Genomic DNA, 23,125 nt, shown 5'->3' with positions numbered 1-23,125 from the left:
TTTGTTTTGCAAGGGTGACCTGTTTAATCATCTCATTTTCTTTGGCGGACATTTATTCATCTGGTTTCCACGGTTACAGGGAACATTAAGGGGCTACAGTAATAAGGCTGGAGAGTCAAACAGGTAATAAAAAAATTAACGCCATTTTCCAGCAGCCGAGGACAGTGGGTGAAATGAATCAAGGGAGAGGGGAGCGGAGCAGCGAGGGGAGCTGGGGCGTCGGGGGTGGCGGTGGTGGTGGGGGTTCCAATATTGTCCAAACAATAAGCCTAAGCGGTTATTTTACTCTGTAGATCAGGTGGTGCTGTTATGGACATGACACTTTGAGCGCAGAGCAGCAGAGATAAAGCTTTTAAAGTGGCTGTCCTCCTTTTTTTTATTGTCATTTAGCGATTGCATATCAGAACAATTAAAAGTTAGCCCTAGATATGTATTAACTTTGCTCTTTTTTTATTTCTCCTGCGCTTCAGAAGGGAGATCATTTGCGGCCGTGGAAAGGCGGCGTGCCAATATCATACATGACATTTAGAAAGCCCCGCTGAGAAATGTTTGGTCCTCGAGGGGTGAATCATGTTGTCTAATATTGTCTGCTGAACAACTGCGGGAGAAAAACAAAAATAGACATGAGAATATCAAGTTTATGCCTCTCAAACTAGTACAAACTGTGACCTACGCACCAATCCAAAGAGTCGCCACTTCTTGCCAAATATAGAAAATGCCGGCACAATGGGGGGGAACAGGTGCTGAAGGCCTCCAGAAAGTGACGGAGCTGCTGAATGCCAAATAAGGCAGTGGGAAACATCGCACCCAGGCGCAAAACAGGCAACTGAAATGTGATTTTTCTGATAACCGTCACCACTTCCAAACGGTCTCCTGCGCAATCGCTCTCCCAGCTTGAGACAACAATTCACCACTGTTTTCCTCTTAAATAAAACACGAACAAGAGAAAACAAGCAAGACATTTTATGCATTACTCATTTCTCCACTCCTTCCAAAAGTATTTTTGATTGACAACAGGTCTTCGGCACTCCTAAAATATGCACAAATGTTCTCAACCTAACCCTTAATCATTCAAATGGTCTGGTTTAACCAGTATTTGGGCATTTTACAGCTCTGCCAACACCTGTCCCCAACCCGCCAGGAAAAACAAACCAAATTTGAAGTCTTTGTGTCGCTTCTACGTTCTTACGGGGCTGGCTCTGCCCGTGTGACTGAGGTCAGAGAGGGAAGCGCGACTGCACGGAGACAATGAGTCTCAGGAGAAGGGAGGGCCACCCAATCATACACACACACTCACGCAGGATACACACTTGAACACATACTTGCATGTCACAAGGAGCGCTCGCCCCGCCGCGAAATGAACTCCCTGAGTACATGCGGCGGGTAAAATCCCCACAAGGCGACACAAAACGGACAGCAGCTAGGGAGGGGAAAAAAAAGCTTAGCTGCGTGGCCACGGGACTGCCAACTGTTCTTCTAACAGCCTCTTAACAGGTGTAGGCTCCAGAACCATGTAATCCTATCAAGTTACCGACTAAAAAAAGGAAAGAAATACAGCAAACTCCTGCTCGGCTCTGTCTCTCTGTCTCTTTTTCTCTCTTTCCGTTGGCACGGACAAAAATGAGCAGCTGGCCTTCAGATATAACACGCACAGAGAGGAAGAATCATTGCTGACCTTAATGTCACCACCAAGCAAAAGCAAGAGGTGGATGCTGAAGTGGAGGGTGAGTGTGAGCAGTGTTTAGACATTCATGTTTGCAGTCAATTACGGATGAGGACAGGGCTACTAGCTCCGTAACTCGGCAGAACAAATATTTCCTCACTCCCAGCGCAAGGGAGGGAAGGGGGGAAAGATTCTCTGTTCCGTACATTTTCATCAAGACACACAAAGTGAAACACACAATTATAGGACAAGGAATTAGTAACAAAAAAAATAAAAATCTAATACAGGGCCACACATGGCAGTTTGGTTGCACAGATAAGAGGGTCATGAGATGGTCACCAATCAGCGCCCTCGCCAAACTCCACATCAAAGTTGCCACCCGTTGTCACATTCCACCGCAACCAACGTACGCGCGGGCCGCCCGGTTTGCACCTAAAGACCCGCTGCCACATTTAAAAGGATTAGTCACCACATTTTGCGCCGGCTTAATCTCTCTTTCAGCCCGCCTAATAAGTGCGCCTCGATAAGCGAAGCATGCAAATTCATTCATGGCCGGTGGAGACCGCGCTTTCAGACAAACACGGCAAAGTCTTCCACTCTGCTAATTACCTCTTCATTTCCCATTTTGCCCTCTTATACGGCATATCAATGATTTGAGATTATTTCTCTCTCCTTTTCTCCCTGTGAAATTGTAATTTTGTATGTAGGATTAAGAGAAGGATACAAGTTGAAGCTTCTTTATAATTTTATTTTAGGCTTTAATTTGCTGTGCCAGATAAAAAAAACGATATTCCAACATATATGTGCAAAAAAAAAAAGTGGATTTTATTTTCTATCCAAAAAGACCCAAGGTGCAACCTTTTTATAATTCCATAATCATTTCTGCTCAGAGTATTAATTAGGCCATTACTCCATATTGGTGACGGGGAGCTTTGAGGTTTTAATTAGGTGCCGGCCACTGCATGAGTGCACAGCCGTGAAGAAAGGGGGTGTTGATGCCACTTGCCTTACTCGTGGCCCATATCAAGTAGCCGCCAGCACTTTGACTACTGCGGGAAGATGCGGGACAGCCCACGTGCATCTGGACTTGATACCACCGATTGATCTCACTTGTTTACTTCAAAAATTTAAAAAAGGCCAGTTGATGACTGGGCACATGCTCAATCGGGACTCTGCTGTCCCTCTCTCTACATATACCCCGAGCGCACACACAAACACACGCACATACACACACACACATGCAGTATCCTCCCCTTGTCTCCTGTCCCCTCTCTTCTCCCTCTGCACAAACCAAGCAAGCAAAACACACACACACACACATGAAAAACATCAATCAAGCAGTGCGAGCGGACCATAAAACTCTACGAATATATAAGCGGTATTTAAACACTGCAATTTACAATAATTTTCAACCAACACTTATTTAGAAAAAAAATATTTAAACAACATCATGAAATGAGTGGGGAAAAAAAAACTTTTTTTGAATAAAAAATGAAATCCTGAACTGGAAAATATTTGGGAGTTTTTTGAGGGTGTGTTAAGAGTTGAGCTTGCTATTTCCTCATATAATCAAATGTATCTCTATGCTTCTGTTTTGACAGAGGAAAAAAAAAAAGAATTTTAAAAATGTATATTTTTTATTTTAATTAGTTGACAGAGGATGAGGAGAACTCCATCAGGCTCCTCATTTATGGAATCCCCAGGAGAAATTGTTGTGAAAGACCTTTAAGACAAAGACTCACTTTTTTTTTCTATCTAAATGTCTGCCTGTTAAATTTATTTCAAAACTCTGTTAATCTGCTGTACACAACATTCTTATTAGCATAACCCGGCCCCCCAATAAAAATTCTGGCTAGTTTAATTAAAAAATGTAAATTTACTGTCATCCGAGGAGCAGGAGAAATAGGAGCGCAACAGCATATTTTATTGCTTGGACATCAAAATGATTCAGGTTATGACTAAATTGTGATCTAAGGTTATTGAGGCCCTTCAGACCACGACATGTTGTCCTCCCTCATTTCATCCTGCTTTTGTGGAAGGCCATAAAAGATGGAGGGTGCCACAAAGGGTTAATGAGACAACTCTGTCAGGGTGAAAGCAATCAACATTATGACTCATAAGTGGGGGGAAAAACATCTTCCCAGCTGGCGAAAAGTTTGAAATTAGGGTGTGTCGCGATAGGAGCCTCACTGCTATTCTCGCCTAAAAGTGAACAGGCGACAGTGACCACACATGACAGGCGAGCCCGCAAGCCTGACTCGCATGAGTTTGTGGACAACATCTACTTAAACGTAACGTGAACTGTCCTCCTTAGAAGTGCTTTAATTTCTCCATCATGATGAGCTCAAGTGCCAATAAGACGGACTCTGAATGACAAGAAAACAAAAAACTGCTAACAGAGGGAGTTCATACAAACATATTAAAAATAACAGCCTCAAGCAAAAGCTGACGAGAGTGAATTACAGTTTAGGAAAAAATGTACGAAACATAATAATTCTGCATCTTCATATATTTGTAAAACAATATATTATTTATTACCGAGCTACAGCACAGCAAATATGCTTATAACTTGCATACATAACTGTACATAACTATTTTATAATGTATAAACAATTATGTATTCATTTTTTTTTTTAATAGAAAATATAACATGGAAAGTTTTGTAAAAGGTGATACATTGTGTAGTTATACTAAATAAATTGTACAGCAACTACTCATACACACACACACACACACACAGTGCACGTCAACAGAAAACACACCCATATAAACATTAGACGCGTACACGCAGACACACAAAAACCAGAACTAAATGTTACTGTGCTATAGCAATTATCAAAATAAAAGCAAACCCTTTCCTTAAGAAGAAAATACAATGACACCCAGACGCTGTAATTCAGCTCGTCCCCACAAGTACAGCGTAGAGAAATAAGCAGCATTTTTGCCACCATACCATTCACTGCGTATACAGTATTTTCATTTCAATTTCCTCCTTCAGTGTTGATACTGCACAACACATATTATTCTCACACGCTATTCAGAATTACCTGAAAAGGTGCAAAGGGTGACTGCCCTGCACCATTTACATGTGTGACAACAAAACTGTTTGTTTGCTTTGTCCCCTTGGCAACAAATCCTTAGGCCATTCATTCTATCCTAATGGCATTGTCATTCCCTCTGTGGAGAAAACCAACACCTGTTTTTGTACAGTCAAAATTTGCTGGCCTGATCACAAAAAGATGCGAATTTGTTTGAAAACAAGAAAGAAAGTGTCAGGCAAGAGAAAACTGGTCTCGTGAACTTTCTTCACATGTGTACTTTATGGTGCCAACACTGAGTGGAACGGGAGGCGATTGTATTTGATATTGCAGTCACCTTTGGGCACTCTGAAAAGTGCTATAAATAAGGGTGTTGCAACACTTAGGTATACTGTATACAGTATGCCGTCCTCGCTGGCACATAGCTTAATCATGAACAACTTCCCCCCTGAGTGTGTGTGTGTGTGTGTGTGTGCATGTGCGTGTGTAGGTGTGTGTGTGTGTGAGGGAGCGAGATAAAGGCACACCTTTAACTGTCTGCATACAAAAAAAAAAATACCTGGGAAACGAGTGGGAAAAGAAGAGGAGTACTCACCATATTCAGGGAAGTCGAAGTTAAATCCTCTCAGACATGTAACTTTCATAATACTACTCAACTCTGGTGGAAAGTCATTCAAACGTTGCTCGGTGGAGGGGCAGATCAAGCGGAAAAGTGACTACAACAAAAAAGGGGCTTCCTTCAATCATGCACTAAACTCCTTGACATGTAATCTGTCAATAGTTTGTTGCTGCGATAATGCCGGCTGCCACAAGCAGATTTGATTGGCAGCTTTGGCTCTGGCCCCTCCTTCCCGTGGCTTGAGGGGAGGTAGGTGAGAGAATATGGAGCCTCCCCCTTCCCTCCTCTCTCTCTCTCTCTCTCTCTCTCTCTCTCTCTCTCTCTCTCTCGCTCTCTCTCTCTGGTGCGCCTGCCTCTCTCTCGCCCTCTGCTTTGCTTCCATGCACACACGCACAGACCAAGCTGCTGGTGATGTCGTCTCAATAGGCTGATAGGAAATTATGGCAGAGAAGCCCCTGCACTCTTTTTTTTTTTTTTTTAACTCCCTCCCTCAGTGGGCTGGCCTTTTCCATCTTTGTGCTCTTCTAGCCTTTCAACTCTCTCGGGGAGGAGCCTGTGCCGCCTCCATTCAAATTAGCAGAGCCCTTTTTTTCTTCGTTTAGGGAGAAACAAGTATTTTATGCATATTCACAGTTTTCATTAAAAACCAGGTAATGCAGTATAGTTTCAAAATCAAATGTTACTTATTGCTAAAAGACTAAATGGGCGTGAAACAAAAATAATTTCGTATTTGTAACACACAGCAACAAAACTGTGATAATGTAACCTTAATTAACCATTGTGATAATATTTATTTGGTGTAGAGCAATAAAGTGCATTATAAATGTGACACATTATTATTATTGTATATGAAACAATCATATTTATCTTAGCACATCCGCCTCACAGTGCAAAGGTCGTGGCTTTGAATCTGGGGTCTGGCCTTCAATTATTGGAGTTTGTCTGTTCTCTCCAGATACTCCGGTTTCTACCCACATTCAAAAAAGAATGCATGGTAGGTTAATTGAACACTCTAATTTTGTCTTGGGTGTGTATGTGAGTGTGAATAATTGTTTGTGTATTTGTGCCATGCGATTGGCTGCAACCAGTTCAGGGTGTGCCCTGTCTCTACCTGATGACAGCTGGGATGGGCTCCAAAGCATGTCCGAATGAGAATAAGGAGATAAGTTAGGGAGAAAAATGTCAAACTCAAAGTGTTTTCTTTAAAAAGACACCCCAAATAGTTCAAGGACAGCTTTAAATGTACCTTTTGTACCGTTTTTAGGCGTTTCAGGTAAAAATGACAGGAATGATATTAAGGTTGCAGACGATTGCCAGACAGTTTTAATGGTTGCAAACAGTTTTTCTTATCTTCACTATTCTGAGTAGCGCCATATCAACGTCACCCTCTCAATGGCCAAAGTCATTTTTTTCTTTTTTCTTTTTTTTCCCAGAAACCAAGAAAAACTGAAACAAATACTGATTATATTATATGTATTAACATTTTCATTTGATGGGTTGAACTGAATAATCTGTTTAAGTAATCTTGTAGTAAAATGTAGCCAGTTTTAGCAGAGGTGGCCACCACCCCACTCATTTTTGTCAAAATGTCTTTGATCGTTATTCTAAGAGGGTGGCATTATCATAGTTAGTGTGACTTTTGACTTTTTTATCCAAAACAATCAACGGCTTGGCTTTGTTAGCTGAAATGACCACTTTCAATTTGCATTTTGTATTTACAGTACACTTACAGCTAGATCCCCTAGACCACAAGAGCAAAGGGATCAAACAAACAATTGATCTTTTTACCAATGGTACGCTTAATAATTTTGGTGTGGTATTCAAATGAGCATCAGAGGTTGTTGTTTGGTGTTCATTTTTTCCCCCCAACCCACCAACCACATCTGGCCTTTCTACAGTGTCTGAGTGGCCCACACAGCTTTTATGAAGTCAAAATAAAGTAATGTAAAGTATGTGCTGTTTTTATTTTTGTTAACAGTGCAATCATTCAAGCAACTAAAAAAAAAAGCACTAACACCAATTGTGGTCTTCAAGTTAGCAACATGTTTAATTCTTGCACATTGGGGGAAAGAGGGACATTTGCCCTGGTGATGATTTGGGAGTTCTACCTCACTATAGTAGCGGTCCATAATTTTCTTTGCGTTTAGTTTCTTGTAAAAAAGATATATTTTGATGGACAGGCATATGCTTGGCTCTGAGACTGAGATGCTGACAAAACCCGCCGCCTCATTGTTGGACCCCCTGTGCTCAGCCACACCAGTCGCAACCCCGCGAACCGTTCATTAAGTGATTCCATACGTTCACTCAAAAGGTTTGCTCATCTGAAAGAGTCGTTTTCGAATTCTACAAGCCCCATCTACTTCTTCGCTCCCCCACAAACAAAAGAAAAATGCAAAATGCTTGACATAAAATCATTTCATATTTTAACTACACACTAGTTATGTGCACCCCTTATTAGTAATTTAAGAGGCACATAACATACAAAATGCTTGTTATAAAGGTCAGGTGTGTCTTAAAATCAAGAGTCGATGAAAGAATAGAAAAAAGGGGAAATTTTTTTTATGGCTTTTTAGCTTAGAGCAAATCAGTTTCATCTCTCACACAAATATAGTTCCCACGTCATATAATACTCACTCTCTCTCCGTGCCTCCCTCTGATAAGCTATCAGTTTTTGTTGTAATTTCAGGTGAAATGATAAAGGATGGCTGTTACCAGGTGACAATGAATACTTTATAAGTCAAACCTCGTATTTGCCTGGCAGTTTTTTTCCGCAGTGGCATGCAAAGTGCCTCGAGACCATTTGGACATATTACCCCCTGTACTGTCAACATGACTTGATGTAAAGAATGCAGAGTTTACAAAAGGGCACAACATTGGATAAAGCTGCGTCCTAACCAGCATTTATTGGAGAGAGAAAAGAGGAAATGAACAAGTTTATGGCTGTGAACCAGCATGCAATGATACACCATGCTGGCTTGAGCCGAGTGTTGTCAGCAAGAAAAAAAAAATGTACATAAAACAGGTTTTGGTTCATTTCTAAAATGTGATGACTCGTCTGAGATCATAAAGGGAAAACAGTCTCTCCTTGAGGAAAAACTATAGTGCTTACGTTCTTAATTACTGTTATAAACTTGATCGGCTTTGATCCAACATATGGATTTCAACTTATGCGTTACCTCTCAAAAACATATCAGCATCCTCAATTTTATCAAGACTATATACTTTAATTGTTAAAATACATAATGTTTCACGACAGTGATGTTTTTACTTACATTTGGCACCGCAATGACTTCTGCGGTCTCTGGTGAAACTTTGAGTTGATTGACTTGGTCATAAAGCCTAACCTTGCGCTGCAAGGTGAATTCTCACGGGATTTGTGAGTTCACAAACCGCCGAGAATACATCTTGTACCAAGCCTGCTAATTTTTACCGATCCATACACCATTTTGTATGGACCAATCGCAAAGTGGTATTGTGTTGTAAGGCGGGATATGCGGCTGTGACGAAAATAAGAAGAAGCTGTGGGAAACAAATAGACCTAACTTGGCCAAATGCATGGATGCTGCCATTCATTCTGTTCTTGTAGAATTACTCACGGTTTCCCTGTTGAATGAAAAACATTGAGAGGTGCTTCGTGCATTTTTAACTGGTATAGAGGTTCATGTTTTTGTTTTTCAACCTATGACAAAAATGAGGACAACGTATTCATCCATTGCCGTGATTGGTCAGGGCAAAAGTTTGGTAGACATGCACAAGTTGTGCATTGCCCAATCAGCTTGAAGTATTGTACTGAATGTCCCGCTGTTTCCGAGAAGATCACATTGGAGCGGTCCCAGATTCATTTGGTTGGTTGGTTGATCCCAGATTCGGTTGGTTGGTTGGTAGGTACGAAGGTAAGTAGGCAGGTAGGTATAGGTAGGTGGTTGGTTGGGTGGGTGGTTGGATGGGTGGATGGATGGATGGATGGATGGATGGACGCATGGATGAATGCACTTCAACAATGCCTGAGTCATTCAAGTATTATTTTAATTCTACTTATTTCACAGTAACTTTCATGGTGATATTTTTCACTGAGCATGATCGCCCTTTCAGGGAAAGTGCTGGACAAAACAACATCTTTGTTGAAGATAACAAAAGATGAAGCAGACATCAGCTCACAACAATGGAATCTACAAACCAGGTGCACTGATGGCTCATGTGATATGACGTCACATATAATGAGATTCATTCAATTTAAGTCAAAATTCAAATTGTACAACTTTTTTTAGAGGTTAAAATCCAAGATAACACTATATTTCAACTATTTTAACTTTAAGTATTTTTCAAATATATTAATAGCATATTTGTATTTGTGCTTCTGATGAGGTCATCTATGGTGATGCTTATCTGAGGACTGATGCTTATTCAAGAGTTTTGGTATCTCAGTGAAACCAAGCCCAAAACCGATGCTTTGGCAAGTTCAGAAGTTATCCCAGTAAAGTTAGTTCTGTATGATGTGGACAATCATATTGTACACAAAGAAGATTGTGGTATTGTCTTCAAATCTAAACACATTATTGGAAATCCATGTGTGGCTTGTGAGGCTTTATTGTTTTTGAAATACTTTTAAATATATAAAAAAAAAAATCCACAATAGAATCTTTACTCGTAGCATTTTGTGTCATGTTGCTAAACAGATAATTATCTTAATTTGTCCGTCTGGTGCCATTTAAACATTCGATGCAAATCACACACAAAATAGGCTAACTATCATATCACATATCAACATGACCATAGACATACAGTACAGGCCAAAGGTTTAGACACACCTCATTCAATGTGTCAATTGTGTTATTCTCCTGACTACTTACATTGAAGATTCTCACTGAAGGCAACAAAAATAAGAATGAACATGTCGAGTTATGTACTTAACATAACTGAAAACATGTTTAGATTCTAGTTTCTTCAAAATATTTAAATTTGCTCTGATTACTGATTTGCATACTCTTGGCATTCTCACCTCTGGGAACTCCTTCAATACTCTTGGAAAGCCATTTCAGGTGACTACTCTAGAAGCTCACAGAGGAAATGCCAAACATGTAAAAAAAAAAAAAACATCAGAGCAAAGAGTGACTATTTTGAAGAAACTAGAATATAAAACATGTTTTCAATTATTTCACCATTTTTTAAAAGTACATAGCTCCACATGTGTTCATTCATGGTTTTGATGTCTTCAGTGAGAATCTGCAATGTAAATATTCATGAAAATAAAGAAAATGCATTGCATGAGAAGGTGTTTCCAAACGTTTGGCCTGTACTGTATTTTAAAGGACATTTTGTGGATTTACATTGGAAAAAGTAACTCTGGTGAGTTAAGCAAAGATACCTTTTCATGCTTTTCTCCAAAAAGTTGTGTGGTAGTTAGTTGTAAGTGCCTTTTTCGATAGAATTCAATTAGACTAAGCATTTTTTTTCTTACATAACCTGAAAGAACAAAGATATGAATAAAGTCATCCATCCATCTATTTTCAGTAACTGAAGTTTATCCTAGCTGGTTTCAGGATGATCTAAATCAGGCCTTGATCATATGAGGATAGAAATCTGATATGAAATGAATATCTACCAATGTGACTGCATTGCTCGTCAATGTATGCCAGATATCATCAAATACACTGATAGACAACATAAACACACACACACACTCACATTTATCTAAAACAACATACCATGTCAAGACAAAAGCTTGGAGGGCCAATAAATAGAGAAAAGAAAGGCAGCCAGTGTAGTAATGGCCACGTTCCCCAGGGTACAGTCAGTCCAGACCAAAGTGAACGCTATGGCATCACATTTGTTTTGTTTGTTTCATTGTTGTTGTTGTTCAATGTTGTCACTTCTGTCTCTGTCCCCATGTGTGGCGCTTTTACTGCTTTTTGGAAATGTGCAAATCCGGGCTGTTTCTGGTGTCCAGTAAATGTTCGCACATTATCAGGTATGAGTCATATGGGTTCAAAATAACTTACAACACCAAAAAATGGACAAACTGTAGGCCCTAAATTGGGAATGAAGATTTGTTGTTTAAATCCGGCCAAGAAACAATCTAATATTCCAGTCAGGATTTTGACAAAGACAAAAATGAAGCAGTTGTTAATGCTAATATTTCAGTGGTGAATACAAATGCATCATTGCATTTTTCTTTGGCAATATCCAGAATGTTCCATTAGGACTTGTGATTCATCTAAGTGGAAATCTAAGTAATGGAAAACAATGTGGATAAAGTTATTGGCATTAGATGTTCATATTGTAGAGCGCTCTTCTTTGGTGGAATGTGCTTTGAGAGTATGTTGTGCCAATGTCTGTTTAAAAGTTGAAGTACATATCTACAGTATCATTCGAGTGGACTTGGAGGGGCACATTCTATTCAAGTGGCAACATTCTCAGCAGGGGAGGGTGGCTGCAGCACAACTAACTGGCTCTGGCGCTGCCATCTTTGGGGGCCAAACCATTACTTTTCAAAAGGAGCTGTGGGGGTTTTTCATTTGATGTGGCCCCAGCTTATTGTATGCTCCGTGCAGGAGAATGTTGAGGGCAAGGTGGAGTTTGTACGTGTGTGAGTGTGTGCGCGTGCTGCCGTGCATGTGACATGGCAGGGGCGCATCAGTCAAAGGGCCAGCGGGGCCAGACGTTTGGCTGCCCCTCACAGTGCTCGCCAGGAGGGGCTGGTCTGGTGCAGGGCCCACTCACAACCCCTCGTTCCCGGGACAAAGGCCACGGTCCAGTTGAAAGATGTGAATTCAGTGGCTTTTGTGCCCAAAGCCCAGAGACATGCCGAGTGAGAAATCTGACCTTTGCTGGGAGTCAGATTGTCTTTCTCGAACCCTTCTTGCTGTCTCTCGGCAGCTCAGGCCAAAGAGTGAGTGAGCGGAAGGGAAGGGAGGGAGGGGTTACAAGAGTGGACTGAATGTGGAGCTCAGCCCTGACAGGTGGATGTTCAGAATGGTTGGTTGGGGGACAGCATGAGGAAATTCAACTGCATTTAACTCAATGGTTCTTAACCTCCATCAAACCATAGGGGTTCGGTAAGTCAGTCTCAGGGGTTCGGATGAGGCTTAGACACACACCTGACGATACACCCTGCTTGGGCCTATCTGTGCTGCAGGGAATTTGGTGCACTCAGTAGTCGACTTGGGGCTGTTGTGATGGTACATTGTGTGATTTCTTTATTACTGTAATCCCTCCATACTAGCTATGTCAAGCAAAAAAAAAGAAGAAGTTTAATATGAATTTGCATGTATGATGTTAAGTATGGTGTTCCACAGGGTTCAATTATGTGGCCTCTGCTGTTTTCATTATAGCTGCTGCCCCTGGGTTCTATCTTAAGAAAACAGCGGTGGCTGTTTTAAAGTGCTCTATATATAGAGAGTTGAGTTGAGTGTGTCCTAACTACATGATTTGCAATGCCAAGTTGAGCAATTCTAGACCTGCACAACTAGCTATCTAGCGAAACTTCCTTTAGCTGTATGTATTTGAATTCAAGGTGAAGGGAGGCATATTCGATGGAAAGGCTTCCTTCTATTTTATTCATCAGTAAACCCTATACCTATGTCCTGAATTTGAAAAAATAGTTTATTTTTCAATAAAGAAGGATCCGGTGAATGGCCGTAGGAAATTGGTGGAGTTCAGTACCTCCAGCATGGTTAAGAACCACTGATCTAACTTTATACACAACAAATTAAGAGTTTGTGTTTTCATCAGGCAACAGACAAGTTTACTCTTATATTCACTGACATGTTGCAGTCAAATTGGAAAGGAAATTGAACGTGTAAAAGCTTAATTCTGAAGCAGGGGCTTTTAAAGTGGGATTCAACAAGAGTTCAGCCTTGTGTTATTTGAGGTTGCCTATGATGTGGGATATTATTCCCTCTCACGTCTGTTTAGAATGCATTATATATTTATTTTTGGGCAGGGACTGAGCTGAATAATAAACTTAAAGCAAGCTCGATGGTGATGATGATGATGATTATGATGATGGCGATGATGATGATGATGATGGCAATGCAACAGCACCTCTTGTTGAATGCCATTTGCATCACTCCTGACCATGATTTTTCACAATCCGTTTGATTTAAAAAAAAAAAAATAATAATAATTGCTGTGTATACATCGACTTACACACGCAATGAAAATAACAGCAGAATCTCATTATGGTTACACACTTGGAAGCAATTAACATGGAGTTTGTCTGCCGCATAAGTCATATTATAACATGCTGCAACGGGCTTTCTTTTATTTGCGCACTGTTTATACTAGTGCATGAATTATGACATAGTATGTTACTTGGCAGCAGTGTGCTGAGAGCAGAGATTTTGTAGATAGAATAGGCCTATGTTTTAGAGTAATATATTTTTCTTGACACAGCTTTCATCCCCCGGCCGTAATCATCATATCTCCCCCATTGCTCTCCCGGATGCAGACATCCATAATGCAATCTTCCTAATTTTGATCCCTCGCAATCTGGTTTTTAAAAGGGAGGGGGGTTGGAGGGGGGGACATATTTCTGAAGGCTTGCTCGGTAATCATTTTAGACAGATAGCCTTTCCCATCGCAGATGAGCAAATATTTGTAAACCAGCTATCTAATGGAAAATTATAGTGAAATTAGAGTGAAATTCATGACAGTGAAATCCGATTAGGTGTAATTCTATTATGCCATCTTAGCCCACACAGCATATTTTTGTCGAGTTTTTCCCCATAAATACCTATGCCAGGGGTCCCGCTAATCAAATAAAAATGAAATTCATCTCCCTATTAAATTCAATTAGCTGCAATTTCTAAAGCCTAACAAAGATTTTAATTACTAAATTATAAAATTCTTCCTTGCCAAATTGGGTAGAGAAATAGTGCATCCCCAGCATGTGAAAAACAATCCCATGAAAGGAAATTGTTGATCAAAAAAGATATCCAGGGGAAAATAACATTAGGGAGAGCACTGGGGCCCTTATTCAGCGAGTCTGTGTGGGGAGTGACGTGTGCCAAGCGCTAGGCTCTTGGGCCGCAGGAAATGAACTTAGCCGAGATTCTCTCTGTCTCTAAATGTCTGCCCTCAGAGTTATTATGCTGTAATTGACTAATTGACACCTTAATTTCATTTATGGGGCTCCTGTGTTCATAAAGCAACCTCTGGGTGGGGCAGTGGTCTTGTCGGCGTCCAGGACACCAGGTTGGGCCCGGGGCCTTCAGCTATGTCCTTCTCAGATGACGATTATTCATGTGATAATGAATAGGTACGGAAGAACAAAGTGACTTAGCCGAGGCTTAAAGCGGCAACATAGGTAGGTTGTAGGTTTAAATCCCCCTGATGATGATGGCTAGTAGGCATTCATTCACTCATCTGTCACAACCAATGTTCTTTAAAAAAATATATTTATTATATTGCAAAACTTCTTAAGTATTCATAATAGTTTTACGTTTCTTTGTACTGAAGCAATTTCCTCTAAAAGAACTTCAAAAGTTTTGTATCCCTCTAGGAAGAAAATTGGGTAATTTAGAATTTGAGTCAAGATGTACGACTTATTCAATCAATAATAATTAGCAGGTTATAATTTAAACAAATGAAATGAATGTATGTCATACTGTTAAATCAAATGTAATGATGATTGATTTTAACTCAAGCAAAATTTAAGTAAAAAGGTCAACTACATGAGTGCCCAGGGTACACACAAAAATGTCAGAACAACAGGTTACCTGCTACTTTGTTAGTGAACAACCTTTTTTCAAATATAATAACTTTTCATTCTTTAACCACATGTTAAATTTGAAGTATGAAAACAGCACTTTTCTACCTTTTTGCCACTCAAAGCGCTTTTCAGTATTACCTCACAGGATGATTAATAAAACATGTTGTAATGAAAAGACGGTTACTATCTCATTCATACAGCGACTGGACCTTACCGACCCTGAGGGAGAGGTGACGTCACAACAAAACAATGGTACTAAGTAGAATAGCTGACACATAGACTACCAAATGATTGCCTGAACAGTGAGTAAAAAAACTTGTAAAAATTGTGTAGTCTGGCCATGCAGGAAGACAGAACTTAAAAGTGCAGAGAATAGATCCCAACTGAGCAAATAAAATTAACATGTATGTTAAATAAATAAATAAATAACATGTAATACAGACAGCAAACCCTGTATATTTTGTGTTTTGACATTTCCAAATGTGCATATACGCTGAACTCCTCCGTTATTCCTTGAAAATCTCGGCTTTTTATTGTTTTTGTGTAAGTATTGCGTTGGTACTATCTGGTGGCATCTTTGTGTTATTGTTACATTCATTCATTGTGTTGTTTTTCCTCTGTGCTTGATGTGCCCTGTTTTGTTGGCATTTATATGCAAAGTCAAAAGTGAAACTGAAAGTATACTCAACAAAAATACAAACGCAACACTTTTGTTTTTGCTATCATTTTTTATAAGATGAACTCAAAGATCTAAAACTTCCATATACACAATATCACCAAAACAAACATAAAACAAAACTTCACCTTTCAGAGTGGCCTTTTATTGTGGGCTGTCTAAAGACACACCTGTGCACTAATCATGGTGTCTAATCAGCTTTTTTATATGTCACATCTATGAGGTGCGATGGATTATCTCGGCAAAGGAGAAGTGCTCACTATCACAGATTTAGACTGGTTTGTGAACAATATTTGGGAGAAATGGTGATATTGTGTATGTGGAAGAAGTTTCAGATGTTTGAGTTCATCATAAAAAATGGTAGCAAAAACAAAAATGTTGCGTTTATATTTTTGTGGAGTATATGCTTCTGCTTTTCTCCGTATGTAACTATTAATAGTCCATTAAGCCTATTTTACCTTGACAATTTGCTAGTAATGTTTAACATTTATCATTATGTCTAAATGCCAGAAAGTAAGTCAACATAATGACTTAATAGTGTTTGTGTCAAGTGCTAGTGTGCAATACCATGTCAGCTGAATCATTGTATTCTACCCCAGTTTCCCCCTACAACTCAGATCTGCACTGCATGGTTTCAAGTCAACTTAAGTGGCCAAGCATGCAGCCACGAACAGGGCAGCTCTGTGGTCTCAGGTCAGCAACCAGGTTCAATTCCCAGCCACCCCCTGCTCTTCACCAGTGGGCTGCTAAAATAACAGCCCAGCACCCTCTGCAGAGTACAAAGCTTCATCTGAAAAGACACCTGCTGCTTTTATTCACTTTAGCGCCATTTGGCAGCTAGCTGTGTCTGTTTAAAGACACATGGAGGAGAAAGCCCAACTGGAAAATGCTGAATTATTTAGGTATGCTGTCTAATTGGTTCAAGGCAGACATCTTGTTTCTGGAAGGTATGGACTGTGTGTGTGGGGGTGTGTGTGTGTGAAGTGATTGTGTGAGTGTTTGAGTGTGTGTGGACAGGGGGGACACTTTGTGAGGAGGTCTGTCTACTGTGTAATGCAGACATAGTCTCGTACTATAAGTGTCTGAGTAAATATGACCAAACTGAAATTTTAATCTGCTTTTTCCACACCCAAGCTGGCTGGGTATTACAGATAATCTTTTTTGTGTGTCATATGGTGGGAGATATAGATGGAGCTAATTTTTTAAGAGACAAATCTGATATTTGTCAACTGGTTGAAAAAAACCTGGGGATTTTCTCCTAATCCTCCCTCGGATGTGAAGGAGCGTTAACAGCAAAATGCAGATGGTGTTCTGCGCACGGAGACTACCCAGCGGCCGGTGCGGCGCATACGGTGAGGCGCACCCTCGCCTCGCCAGGGCTCAGCACAACCTGCAGATAGCAAACTCCCCTCACATTTAATTAACAAGCCACTTGTGAAAAGAGAGTTGAGTTTATTCCAAAGCGCAAACTTAGCAAAATGCATTTCTCTCTTGTTTCTCTTTGCTTTTCATTCCCTTTGCTGACATCCCCTCCTTACTTCTAAGGCTACACATATACATCTAGGCTATACATCAAATATGCAGTTGCAACTGCTCTACAATAAAGAAAAAGAAAACAAATTATAAATAAAAAGGAGGCATGAATCTTTCAGGATTCTAATTCTAACCTTCCCTTCCAGTGTTTATGGCTTTCTTTTGTCATATTAAGCAGTTTTGCTTTCCGTTGCCACTGGTGGGCATAGCTCAGCTTTTCTTTGAGGACATGGCATTTTGTAGTTTCACACAAAAACAGGGCAAAATCTCATATTTTTATCTTATGCAAAGAGCAAAGCTGACAGCTGCATCAACACCTTAATGTTTTCGAAAGATATTGGCACTGTTCATTTTAGCACCAGAATGCAACATGTCAAAGCACTTTGGACGCATTCCTCAAGTACTTTGTGGCTCTGCATTACATTTGACATTGTATTGATAGTGGTTTTGTTGCCCTACACAAGCACCATGCCTAGCACATTGAGCTATAATACCAACTAGAAAACCACTCAGTGGAGCACACACCCCAGCCAAGGTGGAAAAACTGATCTCAAGATCAACACATTACTAGCAAAGAATAGTGTTTACTGTGGTCAACATAGAAGTACAGGGCAACCGCATGCAATGTCCCCTTATACAGGTCCTCAATCAAACCTAATATTGACAACTGTTGATATTGTGTGCTGGACAGTGTGGTAGAGTGTGAATGGGACTGTATCACTTGCATTTATGTGGCAGGGGTGTTGACTGTTAACAGTTCTAATGACTTCCTCTTGTGACATTCTTTTTACCATATTTTCACGACTATAAGGCGCACTTAAAATTCTAGAATTTTCTCAAAAATCGACGGTGCACCTAATAGTGAAGTGTGCCTTTTGTGTGCACCGAGTTCCAAAATCTGTAAATATTGTTGTGCAAATTCGGTAAGCGCTCCGCTTGACTGTCTGTGTGGGAGCATTTCTGCCAACATATTGCTTCTATATTGTAAATCCGGTCCTGGTTGAGAACTGGCAGGCATGAGAACCCGAAAGACTCAACTAAAAGATGACGTGAGTCTTTCGGTTTCTCATGCCTGCCAGTCTACAACCACGGCCGGGTTTCCTGTATATAAGATACAGTTGGACGTCCTGATGCTCACTGATTTCGCTTTATGGAACTGCTAGAGCGAGTTACGCCACAATTTGTGAATGGACTGTGCATGGTTGGGCTAAACATGTGTGCTTGCACTATTCAAGTTTTCGCAAAAACCGGCATCATTTCTGAAGAGGCGCACGGGAACGAGACGGACTCTGACAATACTGCAATGACGAGAGGGAACTTTGTGTGTTTGATGTAGAACTAGCCCAGCTATTCGTTTCAGATACAGAAGATGAGGACTTTAAGAAATTTGTGGATGAGGATTGATCAAAACTAACGCGAGTACATTGTTGAATACTTCAAGTACAACCGAACTCATTGTTTATATTATTAAATACTTCAATTAAGTACATCCAAACTCAGTTTTGCGCCGCTGCCTTTTAAAAAACATACACAAGCATGCATGCCAGCATATGTTTTAGCGTGAAAGCATGCTACTATATTTTTTGAGCTAGCGCATGTTTAACCTTGCCTGCGCCCAATAGTGCGCTGCGCCTTATGTGTGTGTTAAATACAGAAATAACTGAGACTTTTCATACGGTGCGCCTTATGGTCGTGAAAAATATGGTATGCTATGCACTACATATTAATAGGTTCTTTCAATCGAATCTGCTTTCATGAAAATCAGTGGTGTAGAATTTACGTAATCTTAAAACCAACCAGCATGGCTGAAAACAATACCTTCCTACCCTTCATCATGCAACCGCCCCGTTTAACCAGGCTTGACAGTGGAGAGCTCAAGTGGCAGGCTGTTGGAGCACTAGCTGAGAATTGAACCCGCGCTGTCTGCAAGGAAGGGAGCACAGTATCTCTCCACACAACCAATGGAAATTAGCATCACTAGTAATTACAATTATTATATGTTTCTGTAATGGGTAATTCACAGTATGTACTGTAGATGCCCTTTAATAAAAAGTGTTATAGTTATCCATGATAGTTTTTTCTACATTTTGAGTTATACCAAACAACAGGAAAAAAAATGTGAAGCACATTATTATTTATTGATTAAAAAAGTCAAATTACAGTGATTGACTTAAAGTCCTGGAGAGCGAGAACATTTGTTTTGGTGGTTGCATATGAGCCTTGATTAAGTGAACCTGCTTAAATTTGCATTTGAGAAGGTGAATTCAGTTTTAAATTCCTCATCGCTGTTCAAAGTGGTCGACCGTTTAAAGAGCTAGTTCATGATACTGCATGGTCTCTTAGACTAATAGGTGGTGGTGGCCTAATAAACCTGTTTAAGTACTGTACATGTATGAAAACAACTGCAAACTTGTGACGTAAAACTCCAAATATTATAATAATATTACGTATTATAATAATATTACGTACAATTCCAATTATTGAACGTGTAGTTATGTAATAAGATGAATGTGCATGAATTTTGAATCTAGAAGACTATGAGACGGAGTAAAACTGCAATCGGCTTTCAAATTACAATAAGCATAAAAAGAAGGGTATGTGTGTCTAATTGTCATTAGATTAATAACAAACGGTTTTCAAGTGAGCCTAAAAATACATCACTTTTGTACAAATTACTGTCTGCAGAGAGAACTGATTCTAAAATAAAGAGCAGCAGTTTAGCAGGATTCAAAACTTTACCACACACCACACTCTTTGAAAACTTTAATTATGCATTTGCTCCCCAAACAAAAGTAATTCATTTCAATTTTGAGTGAAAAAAAAAGTTTAAGTTCAATGACCACTTTAAGCGTTCATAAATTTTAAACTAAAGCACCTTACAAGAAACTGTAATTGTTGCCTTCAGCTCTAAAATAAGAGCTGTGTATAAACATATAGCAGGAACAGGAGAAGGAGAGGTGGAAAAAAATAGTAAAAGATAAAAGGGCTTAAGCTGTTTTGCAGTAATTGGCTGAATGGCAAGGACAGCAGAAAATGTGGAGACAGACAACAGTGTGAAGGGGACTCGGTCACAGTGCAAAACTAAGCCCTCAGCACCAGCCAAGGAGTACGCAAAGCAGTGTAAGCATGCATCGTAGGTGTCTTGTCTGCTACATCTTAACTTGCATGAGGCACTAGTCCCTGCCCAGACGTGGCAGTAAGCTGTAGATCTCAGTCCATTTTCTGGACAAGTTAAGTAAATAACCCAAGCAAGCATGCAAAGACAGTGTCAGGGAAAGAGAAATCCCCCAAAGTCACAGTGGTGACACTCTAATAAATCCAATCAAACTGAAGGGGGGAGGAGGAGAGAGAGAAAGGGAGGAAGATATCCTCTTTGCTGCCTGTGAGTGTCCAACAGCATTGATGCAATAACACCTCATTCAGTGTTTAGCCCTTCTCAAAGGACAGGCGGGGATAACACTTTAAACCCTGTGGCTTTATCTCCTGCAGATTTTCCATAAAATGACAGGCCAGGGAGTCGGGGCCATGTGACTACCATGTAGGTCAGGGCAGATGGGGGGTAGAGCGGGAGGGAGGTGAAGGGAATGGGGCGGGTGGGGGAGGATTTCTAATGTAACTGTGGAAAATAGCAAGCGCTAACCAGATTAGATCAATTAAGACTGCGTCTTTTTCTGGTGCTGGATGCAGCGAGGCTGACAAACAAAAACAATGACAGATGACAAACTATGATCAACAATACGCAACAATGGCTTTACTTTTCATATTGCTATTTTGTATGTGAACTGTTACAACATAGATGTATTCCATTAGTTAGTGCCAAATAGATCAAGCTAATATGTAGCCTATTGTTAAACCCACGAAAGAATCAGGATACCGACCCAGACTTTTTCTGTGAAAGTTGAAACACTGGTAAACAATTGCATTGGTTTGATGTACATGTCTATGTTGTTCTTCAACAGATTTCACTGAGAAATGTGACAAAATACGACAAATACCACTTTCTTCGGAAAATTGTGTTTTATCATACAGTATAGAGAAACCGTTTTATATTGTGGGGAACACCGGTAGGTTCCCACCAGTGATTGCTGAAAAGCTCCAATATAGAAAGACCATAAAAAAACAACTTCATTTTGTTTTTATAATTTTAGCACTCCCACATGCCATGAACACACATTTTAAACATTAAAAAAGCAACAACAAAAAAAGCTACAACAAAAGATTGCTTAAAAGAAAATGACATAGCAGGGGTACGAATGACAACGTGGTATAGCAGAGCATGGCACCATTTTTATGTCGCCATTCTTGGTCACAAGCAGAAAAATAACATACTTTATAAGTTATCAGCCAATCACTGCAGCTTACTCAAGTCAATGAAAGCAATATCTAACCTCAATATCTTGCCTTCTGAGAGTTTGTTGGGGTTTTTTCCCCCGCGGTGAACTGGTTGCTCATTACAGCCTTTTTAGAATACTGACGCATATCAATATTGTGAGGCCCATGGTCTTGTCTAATTGAACTTAAGATCCTTGTTTTCCATATGCCGACAGTGCAGAGGTTCCCAGTGGAATACCAGTCATGCTTGATTGAAGACAAAACAGGACAGGGTAAAGCTCTGTGCTTTTAACTGACCTTGACCTATTTTTTGGCCTATCACCTCTGCCAATCAGTTGATTCTGTTTTGATCAATAAATTTGAGCAAATTTGCCAAAATGTGCCCAAAAACTGACTGCACCCATCAACATTTTTATCCCAGTTTAAAGCCTCACTGGGTGGTTTTGAGTGACCTGTCTTAAATCAAACTCAAAGGCACTATCCCTATGAACAACGTAGCGATCAATACTAGCATCTATCCATGCATAAGCGCTTGTTGCAATTGATTTTTGTCCTTCTTTGCAGTGAAAAAATAATAGAGCTGATATGAATTACAGGCTATCGTGCCTCAATTCATCAAAGCAACTCAGATAATACTGGCCGTTGCCAAGGAAACGATAATGGTTTTTGTCAGTTTTTTCAACAATCAATTACTTTAATGCGTTAAAGGCTAGTGTTTACATAGTATGTGTAAATTACCAACGTACATCTAGGTACTTTATGGAATCCATAGCAACATATGGGCTTCTGAAGTGGACAGCAGACAGTACAGCATACATTTCTTTCAGTTGTAAATATACAAAAACTGGCTAAAAATGCTGCCAGCAAAAGGTTTCCCAGTGATATTGGTAGTTGTTTTTTGTATTGTGTGGGGCAAATACAATATGCTTAAATGCAAACGAACTAACAAAAATAGATGTCACATGTATTGTCTGTCAAGCATTGTTCAAAGACTTGCTGTATCGTTCAGCTCTCAAATTTGGAGTGCATTACCACATTTAGTATGATAGAAATTGGAGAGCCCAGGGATATACAGTACTTTTAAATATTTGTAGCTGAAGTAGCTCTTCACCAGACATTCATTTATCAGTTTAAAATGTACGAGTGTGTAGAGTTCAATTATCTGCATGCTTATTTTAAAGTAATTTGGCAATAAATTATAAAATCACTGAGGATGCTATACATGTGCTTTTCTTTTACACAATTGAGTAACTTCTGTCAAGACACATTTCATCACAACCAGTAAAAAAAGGAGTACATCTCTTATTTGATAGATGGACAAAAAGGTCATAGTTAATTTGACCAAGTTTCTTAAAGCCCAACACTCCTAGCCAATGCACATCTTTGGACCTGAAAATAATATGATGCTCCATCTTTCAAAGATGTACTTTCCTAAAGCATTGTTGATTGCCCTGTGTCCATTACTTGGAAGGATTATGATAATATTCCACATTGTGCTCGGCGTGATGCACAGGAAATTCAATACTCAAAAGGTTAATGCAATCAATTAGGA

The 23,125-nt window shown here is 39.9% G+C and overlaps 1 protein-coding gene across 2 annotated transcripts in view; it reads right to left on the bottom strand.

The window, feature by feature from the left end:
* The window catches only part of casz1 (castor zinc finger 1), a 212,956-nt gene that overhangs the window by 86,374 nt on the left and 103,457 nt on the right, over positions 1 to 23,125 (bottom strand). The window contains exon 1 of one of the 2 annotated variants that reach the window (XM_086068776.1): positions 5,297 to 5,783. The exons of the other annotated variant lie outside the window; for it this stretch is intronic. Within the exon in view, the coding sequence (XP_085924902.1) occupies positions 5,297 to 5,345 (49 nt within the window). The 5' untranslated portion in view covers positions 5,346 to 5,783. Of the gene's footprint in view, positions 1 to 5,296; positions 5,784 to 23,125 lie in introns of those variants that run through there. 2 annotated transcript variants of the gene reach the window in all.

Source organism: Leptonotus elevatus, chromosome 2 (assembly GCF_054856555.1).
Source record: "Leptonotus elevatus isolate MCC_2025b chromosome 2, RoL_Lele_1.0, whole genome shotgun sequence".
Classification (NCBI taxonomy): domain Eukaryota; kingdom Metazoa; phylum Chordata; class Actinopteri; order Syngnathiformes; family Syngnathidae; genus Leptonotus; species Leptonotus elevatus.
The sequence above is the reverse complement of the archived record's forward strand: the minus strand, read 5'-3'. Positions and strand labels throughout refer to the sequence as shown.